Genomic DNA, 21361 nt, shown 5'->3' with positions numbered 1-21361 from the left:
CACTAGTCGAGGTTCATTTAAATTTTAGAATTTTTTTGTACAGTTCCGCCAGTGCAGTCCTCACAAAAATGATAACAGTGAGGCATGTATGTCACGAAAGGGACCCTGCTGGGCAGTGACTTTTATTTAAACGAATGGCATGAACACTCAAGTTGATTTCGGTTCACCAGGCGAGAACTCGCTCACTATTTAAACACGAGGCACAGAGTCGTGCGGCTGTGGCAATGCAATACAAACCGTGGGTCGTACAGTGAACCCATAGAGACATACTCGTGGAAGTAGGTATACATGGAGAGGGGCCGTCCATAAATGACGTCACGCAATTCTGGACGATTTTTGACAACCCCCCCCCCCCTTTCGTCACACGGCGTCACAAAAAGCCAGACCCCCCTCAAATATGACGTCACAAAGCTCTGCCCCCCCCCCCCCCCAAATAAAACATGCTTCAAATCGCTTTAAACTATTGTCATTGTAGTGCGTGTTTAATTTGGCGCTGCACTCTGATATTGTAGGAGAAAGCATTTATTAAAAGTAGATTTAGTTAAGTAAAACGTGTTGTCTATATTTATTTAAAGTAGCGCATTTTGATGTGACGTCACATTTCTCAACCCCTCCCTCGTCAGGTGCGTGACGTCATTTATGGACGGCCCCAAAACCATAAAGACACAGCTATACATAGAGACCCGTATAGATACCCATAGAGATACGTTCAAAGCAAGCCACATTCGTGCGATTTTTGGCCATTCAACCCAGACGCTGGACCGTATAATAATCCCATAGAAGACACGTGAATGTTACATCGAGACTCAGAGATACACAGAGACCCATACAGATACAGTAATGCAGAGACCCATGGAGATACATTCAAAGCAAGACACATTGGTGCGATGTTTGGCCATGCAACCAAAACTATGGGCCATCGAGTAAACGACCGTAGTCTGCACTCCTTCAATGGAGGAGGAGGAACAGCGAAACTACACAAACGCCCTCTCATGAAGCCTTCTCGTAGCTAGCAGACAGACCTCGGATATTGACATTTAGCTCCTGGACAGGTTGCCATCGCGCGCAGGAATTCAAGTCGAGAGACCAGGATTACGCAGTCGGATTTGCTCATTTGCGACCTGTCACCAAAAAATGTACAACAGCAACAAAATGAGACACAGCATTGAAGGAAATCGCAACAACGAAAAATCAACCGCGTTACATGAGACATTAAAAAACGTTGCACAAACTGCATTCAATATTAGAGTAATTCAATCTCCCGTCATTAGAGTTGTGACTGGGACAATTGACATTTAATACGGCTCATTGTACCAGGGTGGTCCATTTCATTCTCAAAAATGTTCGTTCGTTTCTCAATCTGCTTGTCCTGGTGAAGGTCGCGGTGACAGCATGTTGAGTGGGGCGGTCCAGACCTCCCTTTCCCTGGCGACAGACTCCTAACTCTACACTACTATACACTACTACACTATAAACTACACTATACACTACTACACTATAGACTACACTATACACTGCTACACTATACACTACGCTACTATACACTATACACGACTATAACTACTACACTATACACTACGCTACTATATACTACACTATACACGACTATACACTACACTACTATACACTACACTATTGACTACATTATACACTCCTACACTATACACTACTACACTATAGACTACACTATACACTACTACACTACACTATAGACTACACTATACACTGCTACACTATACACTACGCTACTATACACTATACTGTACACGACTATACACTATACACTATGCTATACACGACGATACACTACTACACTATACACTACACTATAGACTACACTATACACTACACTATACACTACGCTATACACGAGTATACATAGACTCTTCCTGGGGAATTCCCAGGCATTCCCAGGGCAGCCGAGCGACATAGTCCCGCCAGCATGTAATACATTTTTAAGCAATGTTTATTTAAAACAAATGAATATGCAAATCAGGGTGGGGGGGGGGGGAATCTGAGGGGTCAATAATTAGAGGTCACAAGATATCTGGACCACCGCCCCATACAATGAAGTTACAAGCAAGTGCGCATGGCGCGTAACTACCACGTGTCCACCAAGGGAGTGAGCGATACACATCGCATCGGGGGTTTGAAAGTCCCGGGGGAGTTCGCCAACATCTCGGCTGTGAGCCGACTCTTAATGCTTCTTCTGTTTGGTGCTGTTGTTACTCAACTTGAGCTTTCAGGTTGAAATTTTAAATAAAGTTGGTAAAGAAAAAGTTTTCTAATTCACACACATTTATTTGCACTCAAAAGTAGAAAATAATTTATGTTGACCCCAGAATTAATCAAATTTGATGTTGTGAATGAAAGTGAGTGGTTTCCTTTCGATAACTTTTATTGTCTGTATGCAAGCCACCCACTTTTATTGAGCACATCAAATTTGATTAATTCTAGGGTGAAAATTATTTATTTTCTATTTGAGTGCAAATTAAAGTGTGTAATTGATAACTCGTTTTTACCTGATTTATTTTAATGCTAATCTTGTAAAAAAAATTGAAAATGTACATGTGAATTATAAGATCTCAATCCAGACAATAACAATAGTTCATTATTGTCTGGATAATTCTAATATATTTCGATCCCGACCCTGACGCTTGCTCTATATTTGGAGTTTGCGTGTCTCTGTCCGCGTGGTCGCGTGGATAAGAGTATTTGGATGCTACACATTTCCACGTGATGATAAGCCACTTCATTGAGCAATCATTTGTGATGGCCAGGTCGCTTCTGAAAAAGAGCTACATGGCACATGAGTGGGCCTCACGTGGTAAAATAAACAATGTTTGAAGTTTAGTCACCGGTATTATAGCGCGGCGCAATTCACCACAGCACCGCCGCTCCCCACGTGTGATTGAATGTAGAGAGTTCATGAATCGCTCTGCCATGAGTTCACAACTCGCCCGTTCATGATAGCAGTGCACGTGGGAGCGGCACATTTTTGTGGTGTCTGCTGAAATTGCCACGTTCTCTGTTTTTATTCCATTACAGTGCATACCTTTTACATAACAGCTAATCTTGCAGTCTTGCACGCTTGGATTGAATTACAACCCAACTGGGTTATGTATGAGAGCCGAGGCGTTAGACGTTCACATTGCATGGCAAGGCACATTTCACGCGCTGCTAACAATGCTGTTGTTGTTGTTCGAGTTACAAGATTATATTCTAAACAAGCGGCAGTAGTGATCTCGTTGCACTTTCATGACGCCTCTATTGTTAACCACATTTTTTGAGTTAATTTCATCGAGCCCTGTCCCCTGGGAGTCGCTGACATGGATAATTCACACGGCACACCCACAGCCAGTACAGGGACTCCCCTACTGACGAAGTAGTTAGGTTCCAGAGGTCTGTTCGTAAGTCGAACTTTACTCCTTGTCGATTCCAAACACGGTGTATGGCATCTACACTAAACACGGGGAACGGCTTTAAAAGTTGGATAATCTCCTGTAGATGTAGATGCCGCTGGTGCTTTACGTTCTGCAGATGTAGATGCCGCTGGTGCTTCACGTTCTGCAGATCTAGATGCCACTGGTTCTTCACTTTCTGCAGATGTAGATGCCACTGGTTCTTCATGTTATGTAGATGTAGATTCCACTGGTTTTTCACTTTCTGCAGATGTAGATGCCACTTGTTCTTCACGTTCTGCAGATGTAGATGCCACTGGTTCTTCATGTTATGTAGATGCCACTGGTGCTTCACGTTATGCAGATGTAGATGCCACTGGTTCTTCACGTTCTGCACATGTAGATGCCACTGGTTCTTCACGTGCTGCAGATGTAGATGCCACTGGTGCTTCACGTTCTGCAAATGTAGATGCCACTGATTCTTCACGTTCTGCAGACGTAGATGCCACTGGTTCTTCATGTTATGCAGACGTAGATGCCACTGGTTCTTCACGTTCTGCAGATGTAGATGCCACTGGTTCTTCACGTTCTGCATATGTAGATGCCACTGGTTCTTCATGTTATGCAGATGTAGATGCCACCACCGCCGCCATTTATTGCACGGCGATTGAACTTACGACTCTCGGTCCGAACAGGCAAATGGACATACAGTATGGACAGGTTTTGTTCATTTCTCTGAAAGTTCGCAAGTCGAATGTTCGTAAGTAGAGGAGTCCCTGTATTCCTTAAGACTTGTTTTCAACTTGTTATGGTCCATTGAGCCAAACAAATATTTTATTGTTTGTAAACCGACAACGAGCCATAGACCATTAGCAGTTACAGGACATTGCAGGGTGGGAACACCACTTTCTAAGTCCTGTGGCTATTAGCCACGATATGCCACCGATTCCCACATACTAGCCACCCAGGGATCATTCAGTGAGACATTATGGACTGACTCAAGTAATGTGATACAGAAGACATGGTTAATATCGTGGTCCGGATTAAAAGTGTAATAAAGGACTCTTAGGCGATGTAGGTGTCCGTCTGTCCTTTATTGGGTTCTTGTCTCGCACCCTGCCGTAACTCCGACCACGTGGCAATTGGTGCCACTCTTCCACCAGCACCCCGCGTGGCTTCTCCTATCTTCACTCTCTCTCGACTCCCGATCCCCTTCCGGTTCTCACCCTATATCCTCCTCCTCAGGTGACCCTGACTCCTCCTCCTCACGTGACCCTGACTCCGCCCCCACTCACCCCGATGACCAGGCTCCACCTCCCCTATACTCCGGCCCGCGTGAGTGGTGCGGAGGCAGCGCCCACCCTGTCCTTGCTCGCATTACATGACCCCCCCCCCTGATGAAAAACCCAGCCGTCCCCAGCTGCAACAGAACAAAATAATGCGAGCAACAATACATTAATCAGGCATCACAGGACAAATGGAGATTATAACAACAATTAACGAAAGGAAAGGGACTTGGAACGCGTGCGGGTCGCTGGCCCGTCCCGAACGGGGGGCGGCCCCCGCACAGATCGCGACCGCGACAGGGTTTTAGGAGCGGCGGGATCGGAACCGCCCGCCACTGTTGAAGGCCTGTCAATTCCAGAGTCCCGTTCCCCAGAGAGACCCGTCGCCGGGGTCTCCTGCAAATGCATCCGTGGCGGGGTTGGAGGGGCAGTCGGGTCAAGTGTCCCCATCGCCGTGGTAGGCCCACCCGGAGCAGGAATCACTGTATCCGTCTGGGTCACGGCCGGTCCGTCTGTCGTGGGTGGTTCTGCCGCGTCGCGTCCGTGACCGAGGCCTCCTGCTGGGGCGGCTGCCAAATGCGAGCCCAACATTCTCTGGCGAAGTGGCCCTTACGGCCGCAGCGGAAACACGCCAAGTCGGCTCGCCGTGCAGCACCCCCTCTGTCTTGGCACTCCCGCGCCGGCGGCCCGGAGCGCTACCCCGCTCCCCCTCGAGCAGGCCACTGGGTCGATGCCGCCGTCAGCTCCTCAGGACCCCTCTCGTCCCGAACATAGACGGCCTTCTTCGGGTCCCACCCTGTTGCACCGCCTTCAACGGTGGGGCTCCCCGTCCAAGCCACCACCTATTTCCACCGGCGAAGGTTGAATTGGGCATCCAGGCACTTAGCCGCCATCCGGGACGTCAACTTATCGTGGCCGCACACTGGCATGGAGATGCCCAAATCCCTGGATAACTCCAACATTTTACCCAATATCAGGGGTTCCAGCAAATCGGGCTCCGTCTCCGGATACGCGGCCATAGCTAGCTCCATCACAGCGCCCCGGAATGCCACCGGCGATTCTTCAGGTGCCCGTTGCCGCTGCACGAACCTGCGATGTGCATCGTCCGGGAACTCATAAGCCTCCGCCATTTCTTCAAACACCCCCTTTAGCGTCGTCTTCTTCGCGGCCTTGATGGAGCGGAAGAACCTGACGGACTCGTCGTCAAGGAGCGTTGGCAAGACCTCCAAGGTTTCCGCATCCGTCCATTTTGCGGATCGTACCGCCGCTTGAAAATGGCAGGCGAATGCGCTCCAATCTCCGCCAATGGAGAACTCTTTCACAGTCGTTAGACGATGGCTGCGGGTCCCCACGCCGCCGTCATCCGCCGATGGTGATCCATGCGGCAGCGACAAGATGGCGTCACTCTGCAACGTGTTCAAAATGGCGGCTCCCCGTCGTTCGTCCCCGACCACGCCCAAGATGGCGGCTTCCCGCAGTGGAGGCAGCAAGATGGCGGCTTCCCGCCGTTCCTCCCCGACCACGCCCAAGATGGCGGCTTTGTGCCGCGTGTTGGAAAGGGCGGGAAGCGTCGGCAAGGCCCCACTCGGATGCTCCCCGCTTGGCCTCCCCGGACTCGTCGTCGGCGTCACCAGGGTGCACAACTGCGTCAAAACAGCCCTCAGTGACTCAAGTTGGGCACGTGTCGCCATCCCTCCTCGGTGCCCACCAACGCAGACGGTCCTGCTGAGCCGGTAACATCTTGCACTCCCGGCGCGTCGCCCGTCCCTGCGTCTCCTCCGCCTTCCATCGTCGGTAGCGCCACCGCCGGAGAAAGATCGTCGTCGTCTTCATAAGATGGTGCAGAAGATGGCGCAGGTATGTTCTTTTTCCTGAGCTGTTTCAACATGCCGTCTCACTTCTGACTCCAATGTAATAAAGGACTCTTAGGCGATGTAGGTCTCCGTCTGTCCTTTATTGGGTTCTTGTCTCGCACCCCGCGATATCCCCGGTCGGACCCGCACCTCTTCCGTCGCGTGTCCCCGCACGCCGTTCGAGTCCTCCGCTCTCTCTGCAGCCACACCGCTGCCCGTGTGCCCCGCACACTCTGCAGCCACCCTGCTGCTCCGTGTGACTCCGCACACTCTGCAGCCACTCCACTGCTCCATGTGCCCCGCACACTCTGCAACCACTCTGCTGCTCCGTGTGCTCCTGCACACTCTGCAGCCACTCCGCTGCTCCACGTACACCGCTGGCCGACGGTGCCGTGACTCCGACCACGTGGCAATTGGTGCCACTCTTCCGCCAGCACCCCGCGTGGCTTCTCCTATCTTCACTCTCTCTCGACTCCCGATCCCCTTCCGGTTCTCACCCTATATCCTCCTCCTCACGTGACCCTGACTCCTCCTCCTCTTCACGTGACCCTGACTCCGCCCCCACTCACCCCGACGACCAGGCTCCACCTCCCCTATACTCCGGCCCGCGTGAGTGGTGCAGAGGCAGCGCCCACCCTGTCCTTGCTCGCATTACAAAAGTAATGGTCTCATGGCGCTAAACAGAATCGATAGCTCGTTATATAAGAACACGCAATCCATTTGTTTTCTGAGACATGAAAAGAGCAACAGGCAGATAAGAGAACACACACACAAGTTAGAGATGTTATATAAATTGTTACGAATATTGCGATCTTGGGCAGGACAAGTCAGGCGAAGAGACAATGATGATGATGATCGCCAGTGGATTGATGCAAACAAAAGAACGGTAACCAAATGCACTTTCAAATCTAGATTGACAAACTCATTTCTTTAGAACTGCTTTGTGTTGTCTTTCCCCCCCGCACCTCCGATTAGCATGGTTGGCTACGCACGGTGCGAAAGAAGTGGACTTCCAGACATGGAGCAATGAGACCATGAGGCATTCAGAAGTGGATAGATAATGATTAATTCATTCTCGGGCGTACTTTGTAGTTTTTTATTATTCAGAAATTACCACTGTGGAATATATTTCAGGAGAGTGGATGGAAAAAATAATTCCTGCTTCAGTGAACCGTGACAAAACAATGGTTAGTGTGATGGTGGGACAATTCAGGTAGCCAGCACGTAGTAGTAGTCGGGCTTTCGAGACCAATATGATCCATGAATGTTTTTTTCTTGTGGTTAGATCGCACGAATATGAATGGTGTCGTTAATTTATATTTACGCGATCTAACACGCCCGGTACTGTACAGTCTTAAAGGGAATTGGCCAGCGTGTGTGTTATGTAACCCCACTTGCTGGCTCTTGCCACTGTTGAAAGCCCCCCCCCCCAAAGGCTCTCTGGGTTGTGTGTGTATATACAAGATACAGTACGTTCCATTTTCAATTGTACACTCAACAATGGGGGTGAGTTGGTGCCTCGGTTGTTAGCGACCTGCACGAATGGTTTGGCCATGTTTGTTTGTTGTAGTACGGAGTTAGAATGATGGCTTTAATCTAAGTTGTCTTGTGGTTGTTGTTGTTGTTGTTTGACTTGCATCCCACTGGGATTTTTGCACACAGCGTTGGTGTACGGTGCTTTTTCTGGAAGATTTTTTTGCTGTTTTTTCCTGGATTTTTATGTTTGCGCATAGTCACTTTAAGATGATTTCTTGTTCATGTTTTGGTTTTTTGTTTGTTGCCGTTGCAACCGATTCAACAGCCGAATGGCTCACAGGGCTATACCTAATAAATTAAACTGAATACTGAATGAGCCAGCTCAATTGGTTCACGTCCCAGCTGAATATAATCCCTGACTTTGGCTATCGCGAGCGAGGTGTTTGGTACGACATTGGGCTGTGTATACACAGACACGATACAGGGCGTGCTATTTCCAATTGCACATTCTAACTTGAGTGGCATGGGGGAGTCGGTGCCTCAGTTTCTAGGGCCCTGTGCTAATGACCTCAGCTCAATGCGTTCACGTCACGACTGAATATAATCCCTGACTTTGGCTATCGCGAGCGAGGTGTTTGGGTACGACATTTGGCTGTGTATATATAGACACGGTACAAGGCGTTCCATTTTCAATTGCACATTCTCACAATTCGGGGTGAGTTGGTGGCTCAGTCGTTTCATGAGCGTGCTGATGAACCCAGCTCAATGGGTTCATTGGCGCATGAACCCCATTGAGCTGGGTTCATGAGCGTGCTGATGAACCCAGCTCAATGGGTTCACGTCCCAGCTGAACTTAATCCCCCTCGGACACGATACAGGGCGTGCTATTTCCAATTGCACATTCTAACTTGAGTGGCATGGGGGAATCGGTGCCTCAGTTTCTAGGGCCCTGTGCTAATGACCTCAGCTCAATGCGTTCACGTCACGACTGAATATAATCCCTGACTTTGGCTATCGCGAGCGAGGTGTTTGGGTACGACATTTGGCTGTGTATATGTAGGGGTGTTAGAGAGAGAGCCCGTTATGCATGGCAGCCTATGGTAAACAAACACAGTAGGCGGGGCTACATGTGTGCACGAGCAGGTGCCCTCTGCGACGTCCGCGCCAGACACCCTGGGGGGTCGATTCGGTCGTTATGATCCCCCGGGGCCCCACCCCTCAGGGAGGGGTTGGGTATAAAAGGGGATTGTATCGAAGGGCTCGGGAGTGATGTTTAGCTAAAGAAGAGGAGGCGGAAGACGTCTGAGATAGAGCCCTGGACTCCCCCTGGTACGCCGTCCTTATCAGGACCGCGCAGGCTCGAGCCAGTGGCGTGGTACCAGAGCCAGAGCCAGTGCTGGTCTGGACTCTGGGTACCGGGCCCGACTGACCAGTGTCGGGCCAAGATAGCCTCCCCTAGCCCATTAGTGGAGGACTCAGAGGCAGGCTAAGGTTAGCCTAGAGGTGTGTCCTCAGATAGACGGGTGAGGGGGCCGATACCCCCTCAATTGTGTATGTCACAAAGTTGGTGTTCAAATAAACAAGTGTGTCTCCAACTCCGGTGTCAACGAGTCGTAAGCGTTACTACATCTGGCGTCAGAAGTGAAACAAAGTACGAACATGGATACACGCCGGACGACTCGAGTCGGAGTACCAGGGGCGGAGGACACCGCTGCAGTTGGAGAGCCCGAGACGGCTGAAGATGCCATCGAGCAGCCGGGGCTGGGTGCATCCACGCCACAGCAGCTGGAGGAAGGGGAGCCGTCGACGGAGGGGCTGAGGCAGGCGCACACGAAGCTGGCCGAGCTGCTGTACGCCGCAGCCGCCATGCTCGATAACATCACACGGCTGGGGGCTGCGGGACCGCCACGAGGCGACAGCAGCCAACGACCACAGCGCCTTCCCGCCATTTCAACAGAGCAACATTTTGAAACTCCCGCCATCGCCGCAGCTGCTGTTGAGGGCGTGGCCGCTCTAAGCATCGCGTCCAACGGCGGGAGTACAGTACCTGCCGCGTCACCACGGGTGCGACCGGCGATGCCATCGCTGCTTCGGGCCGACGCTGAGTCGAGTGAGGGAGACGAGGGAGCGCGATCGTCCTCTGCAGCCGCTGCCTTACATCAGCGACTGCCGCCGCTCAAAGAATTTGTGGGCGAGGAGGGCGACTGGGGCGGCTTCCAGCGGCGCTTCCTCGCTCACCAGGAGATGGCACAGTGGACAGACGCCGAGGCTCTCCGAGCACTGCCAGCACTCCTCGACAGCGACGCCCTCGCCACACTAACATCGGCAACGAAGGAGAGGCGTTCCACGCTGCGGAAGGCGATGCAAGTGCTGTCCGCTGTGTATGGGCCACCATCGGACTGTCGTCAACTCTTTTACGATCGCCAGCGGGGGACGAAGGAGTCGCCCCTGGCGTACCGTACAAGCCTCCTGGCGCTGGCAAAGGAAGCCTTTCCACGAATGGACGACGAGGGGATCGACGCCATGGTGACAGAAAAGATACTTTTGCTGGCGGACGACTTAGACATCGTCATTGTCGCACAGGACGATGCAGAAATGTGCTCCCTCCAAGTGGCCCGTCTCCTCCACGCAAACCTGTCCTCTCAACGACGGAAGGCCAGCAAGGCGGCGAGCGGGCGCGCCGTCGCTGCGGCCACCCTCCCGGCGGAAGAGGTTTGCGCCATCAACCATCGACGGCAGCACGGAGCGGGAGCGCGGGGGGACCGGGCCGGTTCAAGCCATCTACAACGTCCATCGTCGCCACCAGCGCTTCCACGCTGCTACAACTGCGGCATCCGGGGCCACGTCGCCTCGGGGTGCCGCTCTCCTCGGCAGCGCGGGACGACACCTCAACGGGACGCCGGCCCTCGTCACAAGCTCCACCATCAAAATCCGGCGAGTCGCGGCACCCCTCATGTTTGGCCCACGCACACGCCCGTCACACACTCGAACACCGCAGCGAAGGGGGGGCAAATATCGCGTACCATGGCACCAACACGCACCGCTCTGGGTACTCACATTGAACCCAGCCAGTGGTCCGTGTTAGCCCATCGGGTTGTAGCCGCGTCATCGGGGTCGTCGGCCGTTGTGGGTCACATCGATGGGGTCGAGGTGCGCATCCTGGTCGATACAGGAGCATCGGCGACCATTATTTCGGAGTTGATTTATAACATTCTCCCTGCCCAGAGCCGTCCTTTGATGCCTGTTAATGTGCCATTCTTTGCTGCTAACGGGGGTTCACTTGGCATCATCGGACAAATTCGAGCCCAAATTTGTGTCGGGGATATTAAATTATCTGGGCCGATTTTTGTTTCCTCCTCGCTGGCGGTTCCGTGCCTGCTGGGGACGGATTTCCTGGCCAAAATGCCGATTAGGATATTAATCGACCAGGGATGCATTGAGCTCCCATCGGGCCGACGCATGGCGTTTTTGCCATCCCCCGCTACGAGCCGGACGGCGTTCGCGACGGTGCCGGCGTTCGTAGATAGAACGGTGCGCGTTCCTCCGGGGGCGCAAATGTTAATTCCTTTGAGACTTCGGCGGCCCTTCGCTAAGGGCATTGGGGCTCAAGGGGTTTTGCTGGGACCGTCTAGGGCCGGGGTCAGTGGACCTAATTTACTCCCGGCCCAGACCATAGTGAGAGGGGATGGAGAACCCTTCATCGCGGTCCTCAATGTGGGCTCGCAGACGGTGGTGGTCCCACAGGGGACCGTGCTTGCTCACGCAACGCCGGTGCCCTGTGAGGAACCCGTCGCGAGTCATGTCGGCGCTGCCCCTGCACCGCGACCACATTCAGACAGCGATGAAGGGTGGCTCGAGGCGCTTTGCGCGGGATCGACGGACCTGTCAAATTTAGAGCGCCAACGTCTTAAGACACTACTGAGGGAATTTTCCGACGTTTTCAGTCGGGATAAATACGATTTGGGCTGCACTCATCTGCTGCGTCACCATATTGATACGGGTGACAGCGCGCCAATACGCCAAAATCCTTTTCGGTTGAGTCCCGCCGAAAAGGACCATGTCAAATCGGCTGTTGATGACATGCTAGCCGCCGACATAATTTCTCCCTCCAACAGCCCTTGGGGAGCGCCGATCGTCCTGGTTAAGAAGCAGGACGGTTCGTTGCGGTTTTGCGTTGACTTTCGGCGCCTTAATAAAATTACGGTTGCCGACGCATACCCGCTCCCACGGATGGACGAATCGCTTGACGCCTTGGCGGGAGCGCGATTCTTCTCCACATTGGACTTACTTTCGGGATTCTGGCAGCTTCCTCTGGACGATGATTCAAAGCCTAAAACTGCTTTCCGTACTCCGCACGGCCTGTTTCAATTCAACCGGTTGCCGATGGGCTTACACTCAGCGCCGGCAACTTTCCAGCGGTTGATGGAATTGGTTTTGGCTGGATTGCAATGGGAGTCGTGCCTGATTTATTTGGATGACGTCATTGTCTTTGGAAAAACTTTTGAGGAACATCTCCAGAGGTTGCGGGCGGTTTTCCTAAAGATGCGGGCTGCTAATTTGAAATTTAAGCCCCAAAAATGCCATTTGTTACGCGAGTCGGTGCGTTATTTGGGGCACATCGTGGGGCGCTCAGGTATTTCTACCGATCCCGCCAAAACGCAGTGTGTAAGCTCCTGGCCGACTCCCACCTCAGTGGGAGAGGTTAGGAGTTTTATTGGGTTTGCGTCGTATTATAGACGCTTCGTCGCTAATTTTGCGACTATCGCCAAACCCCTACATGCTTTAACATCTAAAGGGGTTCGGTTTTGCTGGGGTCAGGAGGAGGAGGCTGCTTTTTGCTCCCTTCGGGATGCTTTGGTAAACGCTCCTCCCCTGATTTACCCTGATTTTTCAAAACCGTTTTTGCTCGACACCGATGCGAGCAACACGGGTATTGGGGGCGTGCTCTCCCAGGTGGTTGACGGCGTGGAACATGTGGTTGCGTACGGCAGTCGGGTGTTGTCTCCAGCGGAGCAACGGTATTGTGTCACCCGTAGGGAACTGTTGGCAATTGTCCATTTCGTCCAACAGTATCGCCCATATCTGTACGGTCGGCATTTCACCGTCCGCACAGATCATGCGGCACTGCAGTACGCCCTGAGGGTTCAACAGCCATCGGGACAATTGTCCCGATGGTTGGAGGTCCTCCAGGATTACGATTTCCAAACCACATACCGTAAGGGCGTTCGCCACACCAACGCGGACGCTCTGTCACGCTTGCCAACCACCTCCGAGTGTGCATGCCTCCTGGGGTCTGGACGTTGCAGGCCTCCAGGGGACACATCGGTACCTGTCTTGGCGGCCGCCAACGACGACGATGCAATGGTTCCTAATTCGATCGAACAGCAGGGCAAAGATTCCCTGTTGGGGTTGCCCGTCATTGAATGGGGGCGCCTCCAGATGGAGGATGTCTCCCTCCTCGGGTGGCGACGTCGCGTTGGCGGTGCGGCGGGGGGAAAAAGTGGTGGTTCCGACGCATGGGAAATGTGCCAAGGTCTGCTAATGCATTGGGACGGGAAGTCACGTCGACATCGGCTGGTTGTCCCTACTGGGTTGCGGGGTAGGGTGGTATGGGCCGCTCATGAGCGCCTCCTACACCTGGGGACCCAAAAGACTCTCGCCTTGCTGCAACTTGATTTTTACTGGCCTGGCATGACGAGGGATGTGGGGGATTTGTTGGGATCGTGCCCTCAATGTGCACAACGCAAACCGCCGGCACGGGAGTCTAACCCGCCCTTGCAATCGATCAAAGTGTCCAGGATAAACGAGCTGGTCGCTCTGGACATTTTGGGACCATTCCCCGCCACCCCCAGAGGGAATAGATATTTGTTGACGGGTGTCGAGTATTTTACACGTTGGCCTATGGCCTGGCCTTTGGCCAACCAGTCGGCAGCAGCCATCGTGGAGGCCTTTGTTCAGGGTTATGTCCTGGACAAAGGTGCTCCGGAGAGGCTGCTGACCGACCAGGGCAGAAATTTTTCCGGTAAACTACTCAGACAAGTCTGCGATCTCCTGGGCACAAAGAAAATTCGGACCTCCCCATATCACCCACAAACTGACGGGATGGTCGAACGTTTGCATCGCACCATCTCGTCCATGTTATCACAACAAGTTTCGGACTCGCAAACGGATTGGGACCTACAAATTCAGGGGGTCTTGGCGGCGTACCGGATGGCACCCCATGCGGCTACGGGGTTTTCTCCCTTTTACCTTATGTACGGCCGAGAACCAGACCCGCCTGTTCGTGCCCAGTTGCGGATCCCCGTGCCGCAGGGAAAAACTAATCTGGCTGACCACGTTAAATTTAATCTGGACAAATTGACCGAGGCACGGGATGCTGCAATGCAAAACTCTGACCTCCGTCAGAAGGCAAATGAGCGCCTCAGATTGAGTCGAGCGCACATGCTGCAGTGGAAGCCGGGGGACAAGGCATGGTTGCACTGCCCCCAGGTGCCACTGGCAACCTCCTCTAAACTTGTGCGGCCGTGGCGGGGCCCTGTGGAAGTGGTGGAGGTGTTACGTCCGCAGTGCGTGCGCATCAAGTGGGGGAAGCGGCGATGGTTCGTGCACCCCTCCAGATTAAAACCCTTCGCTGCGGTTCACAACCCCACTTCACACGCGCGTGGCCAAACATGTGGGGGGTCGGCCGACTTGCTGGGTCCGTCTCCGTCGCTCTCACCTAATGCCTTGCCGGCTGTGCCACCTTCAGGAGCATCAGGAGTGACGGGCTCACGCCCGATCACCCCTCCTGCGGATGCCGAGGGTCACGCGGAGTCAGAGGAATGCTCACCTCAAGACGGACAGTCGCCACCTGATTGTCCGCCACGCGGGGTTACCCCGTGTGAGGGGCCCGCTGCAAGGACGCGCGCTAAAATGCGCAAACTGTTGTGAGGCCGGAAAATGTGTACATAGCTGTTGTGTTTATTGGGTGTTGTGTGGATGGTGTGTTTCCCGCTCCTCGGATGTACATATGCTGGGTTCACCGTTTGTTGTGTGTGCGGGGTGGGTTCCCTGCTGGTTGTATATAAGCTGTTTTTTTTACGGAATTCGTATTTATTCGGGGGGGTGCGTCGGGTTGTTTCTCATCTTGTTGTTGCGTTCTTGTTCTGGTTCCTGTTATTGTTCAAAAATAGTGAGGCACACGCGCGGTCAGGGGGTGAAGGCACCTTTATTGTCAAATTTTTGTATGTTGGCAGCCGGGACGGCTGCATGCTATGCGGGGGGGAGTGATGTAGGGGTGTTAGAGAGAGAGCCCGTTATGCATGGCAGCCTATGGTAAACAAACACAGTAGGCGGGGCTACATGTGTGCACGAGCAGGTGCCCTCTGCGACGTCCGCGCCAGACACCCTGGGGGGTCGATTCGGTCGTTATGATCCCCCGGGGCCCCACCCCTCAGGGAGGGGTTGGGTATAAAAGGGGATTGTATCGAAGGGCTCGGGAGTGATGTTTAGCTAAAGAAGAGGAGGCGGAAGACGTCTGAGATAGAGCCCTGGACTCCCCCTGGTACGCCGTCCTTATCAGGACCGCGCAGGCTCGAGCCAGTGGCGTGGTACCAGAGCCAGAGCCAGTGCTGGTCTGGACTCTGGGTACCGGGCCCGACTGACCAGTGTCGGGCCAAGATAGCCTCCCCTAGCCCATTAGTGGAGGACTCAGAGGCAGGCTAAGGTTAGCCTAGAGGTGTGTCCTCAGATAGACGGGTGAGGGGGCCGATACCCCCTCAATTGTGTATGTCACAAAGTTGGTGTTCAAATAAACAAGTGTGTCTCCAACTCCGGTGTCAACGAGTCGTAAGCGTTACTACATATATATAGACACGGTACAAGGCGTTCCATTTTCAATTGCACATTCTCACAATTCGGGGTGAGTTGGTGGCTCAGTCGTTTCGAGCGCTGTGCTGATGGACCCAGCACAATGGGTTCATTGGCGCATGAACCCCATTGAGCTGGGTTCATGAGCGTGCTGATGAACCCAGCTCAATGGGTTCATTGGCGCATGAACCCCATTGAGCTGGGTTCATGAGCGTGCTGATGAACCCAGCTCAATGGGTTCATTGGCGCATGAACCCCATTGAGCTGGGTTCATGAGCGTGCTGATGAACCCAGCTCAATGGGTTCATTGGCGCATGAACCCCATTGAGCTGGGTTCATGAGCGTGCTGATGAACCCAGCTCAATGGGTTCATTGGCGCATGAACCCCATTGAGCTGGGTTCATGAGCGTGCTGATGAACCCAGCTCAATGGGTTCATTGGCGCATGAACCCCATTGAGCTGGGTTCATGAGCGTGCTGATGAACTCAGCTCAATGGGTTCACGTCCCAGCTGAACTTAATCCCCCTCGGCTGTGGCCATCGCGAGCGGCATGCGAATGGGGTGCTCGCTGACAAAGCGTGGGGAAGTATGGCCGAATGATCTCCACGACCGCTAGACGTGGGAGGCCTTAATCCATCCAGCAATGGATTGGCGCGTGGTTGCAATGCGTTTACGCTTAATTCAATAACATCGTTTCACCAGATGCCAAATGTTTGAAACTCAAACCTATGTGTAATATATAATAGTGGGTTTTTTTGGGGTTATGTGTAACTACCCGCCACCACCCATGAGGTGGTGGGTTTAATGACACATATATTTACGATCTAACCCAAAACAACCTCTATTATGGATGATGTTGTTGGTCGCGAAAGCCACGAGGCGTTACACTTTATGTGAATACATGTACAGTATATTGAGCGGGAAATCGTGTTTTTTTTAAGCCTGTTAAATCGCTGACGCTGCGGGATTACCCCTAGTCCAGACAGATGACATTGTGGATTTGATTATATTTTTTTCCTGATAAAATAAAATAAACTTTTGCTGGCTGGCCCCATGGAACCAACCAAATCCCACAGCGATGGGCGGGGCTCGTGTGCGATGACGTCACCCCCCGTCGCCCCTCCCCCCGCTTCCCCCCGTCGCCCCGCCCCTCCCACTGCCCCCCCCCACCCCCCACCAGGGACGTATTTCCCGCGCAAATGCCGCGTGCGAGCGCAGTGCTTGTAGGAGGTTAGAGGTTATCAATGTTGACTGCAGCTCTTTGAGTTGTTTTGTATTTATCACGGCGGGATATTTTACAGCAGCAAAGACAAAAATAATCAACAATGCAGAGAACGAGTAGAGGCTCTCTGAGGAATATCTCACAGATCGCAAAGGAGGTATTTGACTGTCGTAAAGGAAATGCACTCGAATAACAACAATAACAACAGAAATGCAGCACAAATATGAGAGCAAAATGTGCCAGAATAACTGAGCTGCAGGTACAAGTAACATTGTTAGTCTCTAAAAATGATATCAACACAGGTTGCTCACAATATTCAAGAGTCTCCTGTGCGCCGTTAGTTATTCAGACGTTTTACCTTCGAGGAATCATCTTTTGAATCCCATGAAGATAATAACCCTGAGAAGGGTTGGAAACAAAAACCGACATTTGGTGCTGCCCTGTTCCATTTGATGAGCGAATTGCAAAGCGGCGATTCTGGAGTGGATGGGCCGGGCAATTTCTTGGTGAAACCCATGTGAGGTGGTCATGATTGCCCGCTGTGACTCTACACACTTATTTATTTGAAAGGGGCACGTCTATCAACTATAGATAGGAAGATTCTTTCGGAAGAGAGACCACACGAAGTGCATTTACAGGAATATTTGCATGCGTAGTGAGGTCGGCCAGAATTTGGCGATGTCATAGATGAAGGCCTGATGGTCCAATTATTTCAAAGAGCGTTAAAATATGATCTTATGTGGAATCTGAAGCATTTTTTTTATTTTCTTGCTGTGGTTTTCACACCTGATGATGCATGCTTGTGTTGCAATCGAAACGTCGTGAGAATTGTATTTTTATTATTTTATTATTTCCCTTCTACGTGCCTTACCGAAAGAACTAAGAATATAAACCTGAAGCAGTTTCTTTTGTCGAATGCCATATATCCTTGAGTGGTCACGAAGATCATTTCCCAGTCCATCCACTTTTATAAACTTTTCCGGAGCAATTGACATGAGAACATCGTCAAGGATGGATGTGTGATCAGGGTTTCATTGTTACATTCAGATGCATTGTTGAAGACATGAACTGAGTAGTTTTCCAAAGCGGCATGTACATGCAATTGGATTGAATGTAATTTTGGGATGCCACGGTGGTGAGATGTTAGCTACCTCACCTGGTATACAGGAGGTCGTCGGTTCGATCCTGACGCTTGTATATTTGGAGTTTGCATGTTCTCTCCTTGGTTATGTGGATTTTCTCCATTTCCTCCGATTTTTCCCTCCACATTTAGGAACATGTATTTAGAGTGTTTGGCTGCTTATACATTTCCACATGATAAGCAACTTCGTTGAGCTATAATTTGTGTCCAGGTCGCTTCTAAAAAAGAGCTATACAGCTCAGCGGGCCTTACCTGGTAAAATAAACATCGTATTTTAAAAGTATTTTGTCAAAAAACTATATTTTTACAGCATGAGGAGGCTAAAGCTGTTTTGTGTGTGTGTTTGCACAGAGCCTGTTGTATGAAGAGGTGCTGTATACCATTCATCATCAGTGGAAGCCAAACAGTGAAAGAGATGGCAAAGTGAAGACGCTTTTAGACAAGGTAAACACGCACTCCTTTTAAACAACAAAAACACACTCAACACACTCATCAACAACACTGCCCTCAAGAAAAGTAATGCGCGTTTAACCGAAAAAAAATCTGCTCGTTCTTTGGGTAGGTTTCACTTTTCTTCGATATATTTTGTCCGATAAATAAAACGTGGGGTGACCCTCATATAATACGGCAATTATTTACGTGTTATGAACAAGGGCCAAGTCTCTAAGGTCACCGATTATATATTTGTATTTCAAGGCCACAATGCTGTTGACCAGTGTGTTGGGTTTTTATATTAATTGTGCAACGTGTGCCGTTGCCAATGCAGCATCAACAATTAACTTATTTTTAAAACCTGGGGAGGGAGGTTAGCAACAGTTTATTGCAAGAATTAATTCCTGGACAAGTACAACAGCCTGTGCTTGTGACCACGCATTCCTGCAATGCATTAACAACTAGGGGCTAATTCACATCGCGATTTCGGACAAATCACACAGGATGTGCACTGTCTTGTCTGATCTCGAAAGTCCCAGCAGGAATGAGCCTGGGGTAGTGCTTGGAAGGATGGCCACCACGCACGGTAGGTGTCGTGTGTGGTGGCCACCTATCCAGGCGCTGTGGTTATTCTGAGTTCACCCTAATTCAGATTTTGAGTTCAGCTTTAAGGTCGTTGTGAGTGCACGGTAATAATCAATTATGCCCACCGTCAGGTATAGCACTGACAGACCATGTCCGTTTAAAATGGGTACGCTTGTGTGCCATTGGTTATTAGCCGTCAGGCTGTTACCGGCCGACAAGTTCAAACGCGCGCTCCGACTTGCGCGATTGGCTGCCCCGCTAATGCACACTTGGATGGGGCCTTTGAGCGGGAAGAAGCTGATTGGTGGAACGGTTTGAATCGGGGTCATTCATAGCGGTCACATTAATGTCCGTATATAATCGGAGCGTGGAGGTGACATAGCTGGCAACCCCTTATCATTGCCTACCTTATTACAGACCAATTCAGACCTTATTGGTCACCCCGTGCCCCTTATAAATCTCAACGTTCATCCTACAAAGTCTCATCACAAGGGAGAAATAAAAACAAATATACTTTATTTTTGGCCCATATTGAAATGGTTCTACGCCATATGGACGTAAAAACTGAATTTCCCTGTACAAGAATACGGGTAAAATGTATGGGTTGACAGCTATGAAGGGACCATTTATGAAAACCAGAGTTAATGTAAGTTATTTGCTTAAATCTAATCTCAATGCCCAGGAAAATCAAGTACAAAGGGAGGAGGATTGCTTTCGAGAGACATTGGGGGAAATTTTTGGTTTGATTACTGGCTTCAATAATTAATCAGCCCTTAGTTAATTACACGGACGAGTCATCCTGTGCACTTGCAGGTGGAAGGAGTTGTGATGAAGCGCAGTCGCCCTCCAGCAACAGCGAGCGGAGTGCCGGGCGGCTAAAACACAGAAAGTTGGCACAGTGGGGAGCACTACTGGTGCATTTGCCAGTCAACTCTGTCAATCAACACACGGCACCTGGGTCTGTACCGTGACCTCTTGCCAGCGAGCCTTAGACACCTCACGTAGTCTCATAGTGCACCTAGCATGGCACAAGCGCCGTGGTGACATCACCGCCACTTAGTGGCGAACGGCGGTTGTTGTTGATGATTATGGATGCTACTTTGAGCTTCAGCAGTCTCCTCACGGCAGCGCACCCTGTTTCTGCCCTTGCCACATTGGCCGTGCTGCTGCAGGTGTTTCCCAGGGTGATGCATGCTGACATATTGCACAAGGTGCAAGCTGCCAAGGTACGTTAAATACCACCATTGTTATACTAAGCTGTTTTTCAAGAACGTTAAAACTTGTACAAATTACACACACGTTTGCCAAGTTAGTATCGTGCATATTGTTTGTAAATATTGTAAATACTAGATTTTTGCTCGTCCAAGGACGGGTGTATTGCAGTAAATCTGAAACTTGCAAGTGAAAAGCAGACCGCGACGTGATATCCATTGCATTAATGCGTGTGCAATTTGTAAGGGCGCGGTGAAACAGACCTATCTCATTTTAGGGTTATAATCCCTTGTTCATCATGACGTCCTTTTAAATTTGATGTCTCAACAGCGTTACCGAGATCGCGTGACGTGAGGGTTCTGCCTTTGTAGTGAGGGCTGTAAGTTGACGCCGAGGAGGGGGGAGGAGGCGCCTCGGCCCCCCATGTGGAGTGACGTCAGCCGCTAATTAGTATGAATGTGGGGGGGTGTCCATTTGCAGGACGTTACCTTATAATGATTATTAATGAGGGGGGGTCCATTTGGAGGACGTAACCTGCTCGTGATTATTAATGAAGGGGGGCTGGTCGACATGGAGTGACGTCACGATTGTTAAGGATATTCCTGGTTGATTATTAGGTATAATGTTGTTATATGTTGAACAATAATAGACTTATACCCTTTCTGGAAAGAACGATTAAATCGTGTTTGTTTGCATGTTTTACCACAAGCATGGAGTGCAAAAGAATTCACAAACACCTTGTGAAAGACCCAAAGCAGAAGATCCCTGGGTTTGATATTCCGTGAAGCTCATGGTCCACCCTAAACCACATCGGCACAAACCATGGCAGCAGATGCAGAAATTAAAATTTTAAAACTCTCCATTAGTGGTGCGACTGTGGTCATCCAGAACAGATCGTACAACGA

At 51.0% G+C, this 21361-nt stretch overlaps 1 protein-coding gene across 4 annotated transcripts in view; it reads left to right on the top strand.

The window, feature by feature from the left end:
• LOC144730378 (BAI1-associated protein 3-like) overlaps positions 1-21361 on the top strand; it is a 61996-nt gene that overhangs the window by 913 nt on the left and 39722 nt on the right. For 3 of the 4 annotated variants that reach the window (XM_078611162.1, XM_078611159.1, XM_078611160.1), the window contains exons 2-3: positions 18579-18671; positions 20417-20470. In XM_078611162.1, coding sequence (XP_078467288.1) covers positions 18579-18671; positions 20417-20470 — 147 coding nt within the window. Of the gene's footprint in view, positions 1-17100; positions 17244-18578; positions 18672-20416; positions 20471-21361 lie in introns of those variants that run through there. The other variant, XM_078611163.1, reaches the window with a different exon arrangement.

Source organism: Lampetra planeri, chromosome 35, assembly GCF_965212315.1.
Source record: "Lampetra planeri chromosome 35, kcLamPlan1.2.h2, whole genome shotgun sequence".
Lineage (NCBI taxonomy): Eukaryota > Metazoa > Chordata > Hyperoartia > Petromyzontiformes > Petromyzontidae > Lampetra > Lampetra planeri.
The sequence above is the reverse complement of the archived record's forward strand: the minus strand, read 5'-3'. Positions and strand labels throughout refer to the sequence as shown.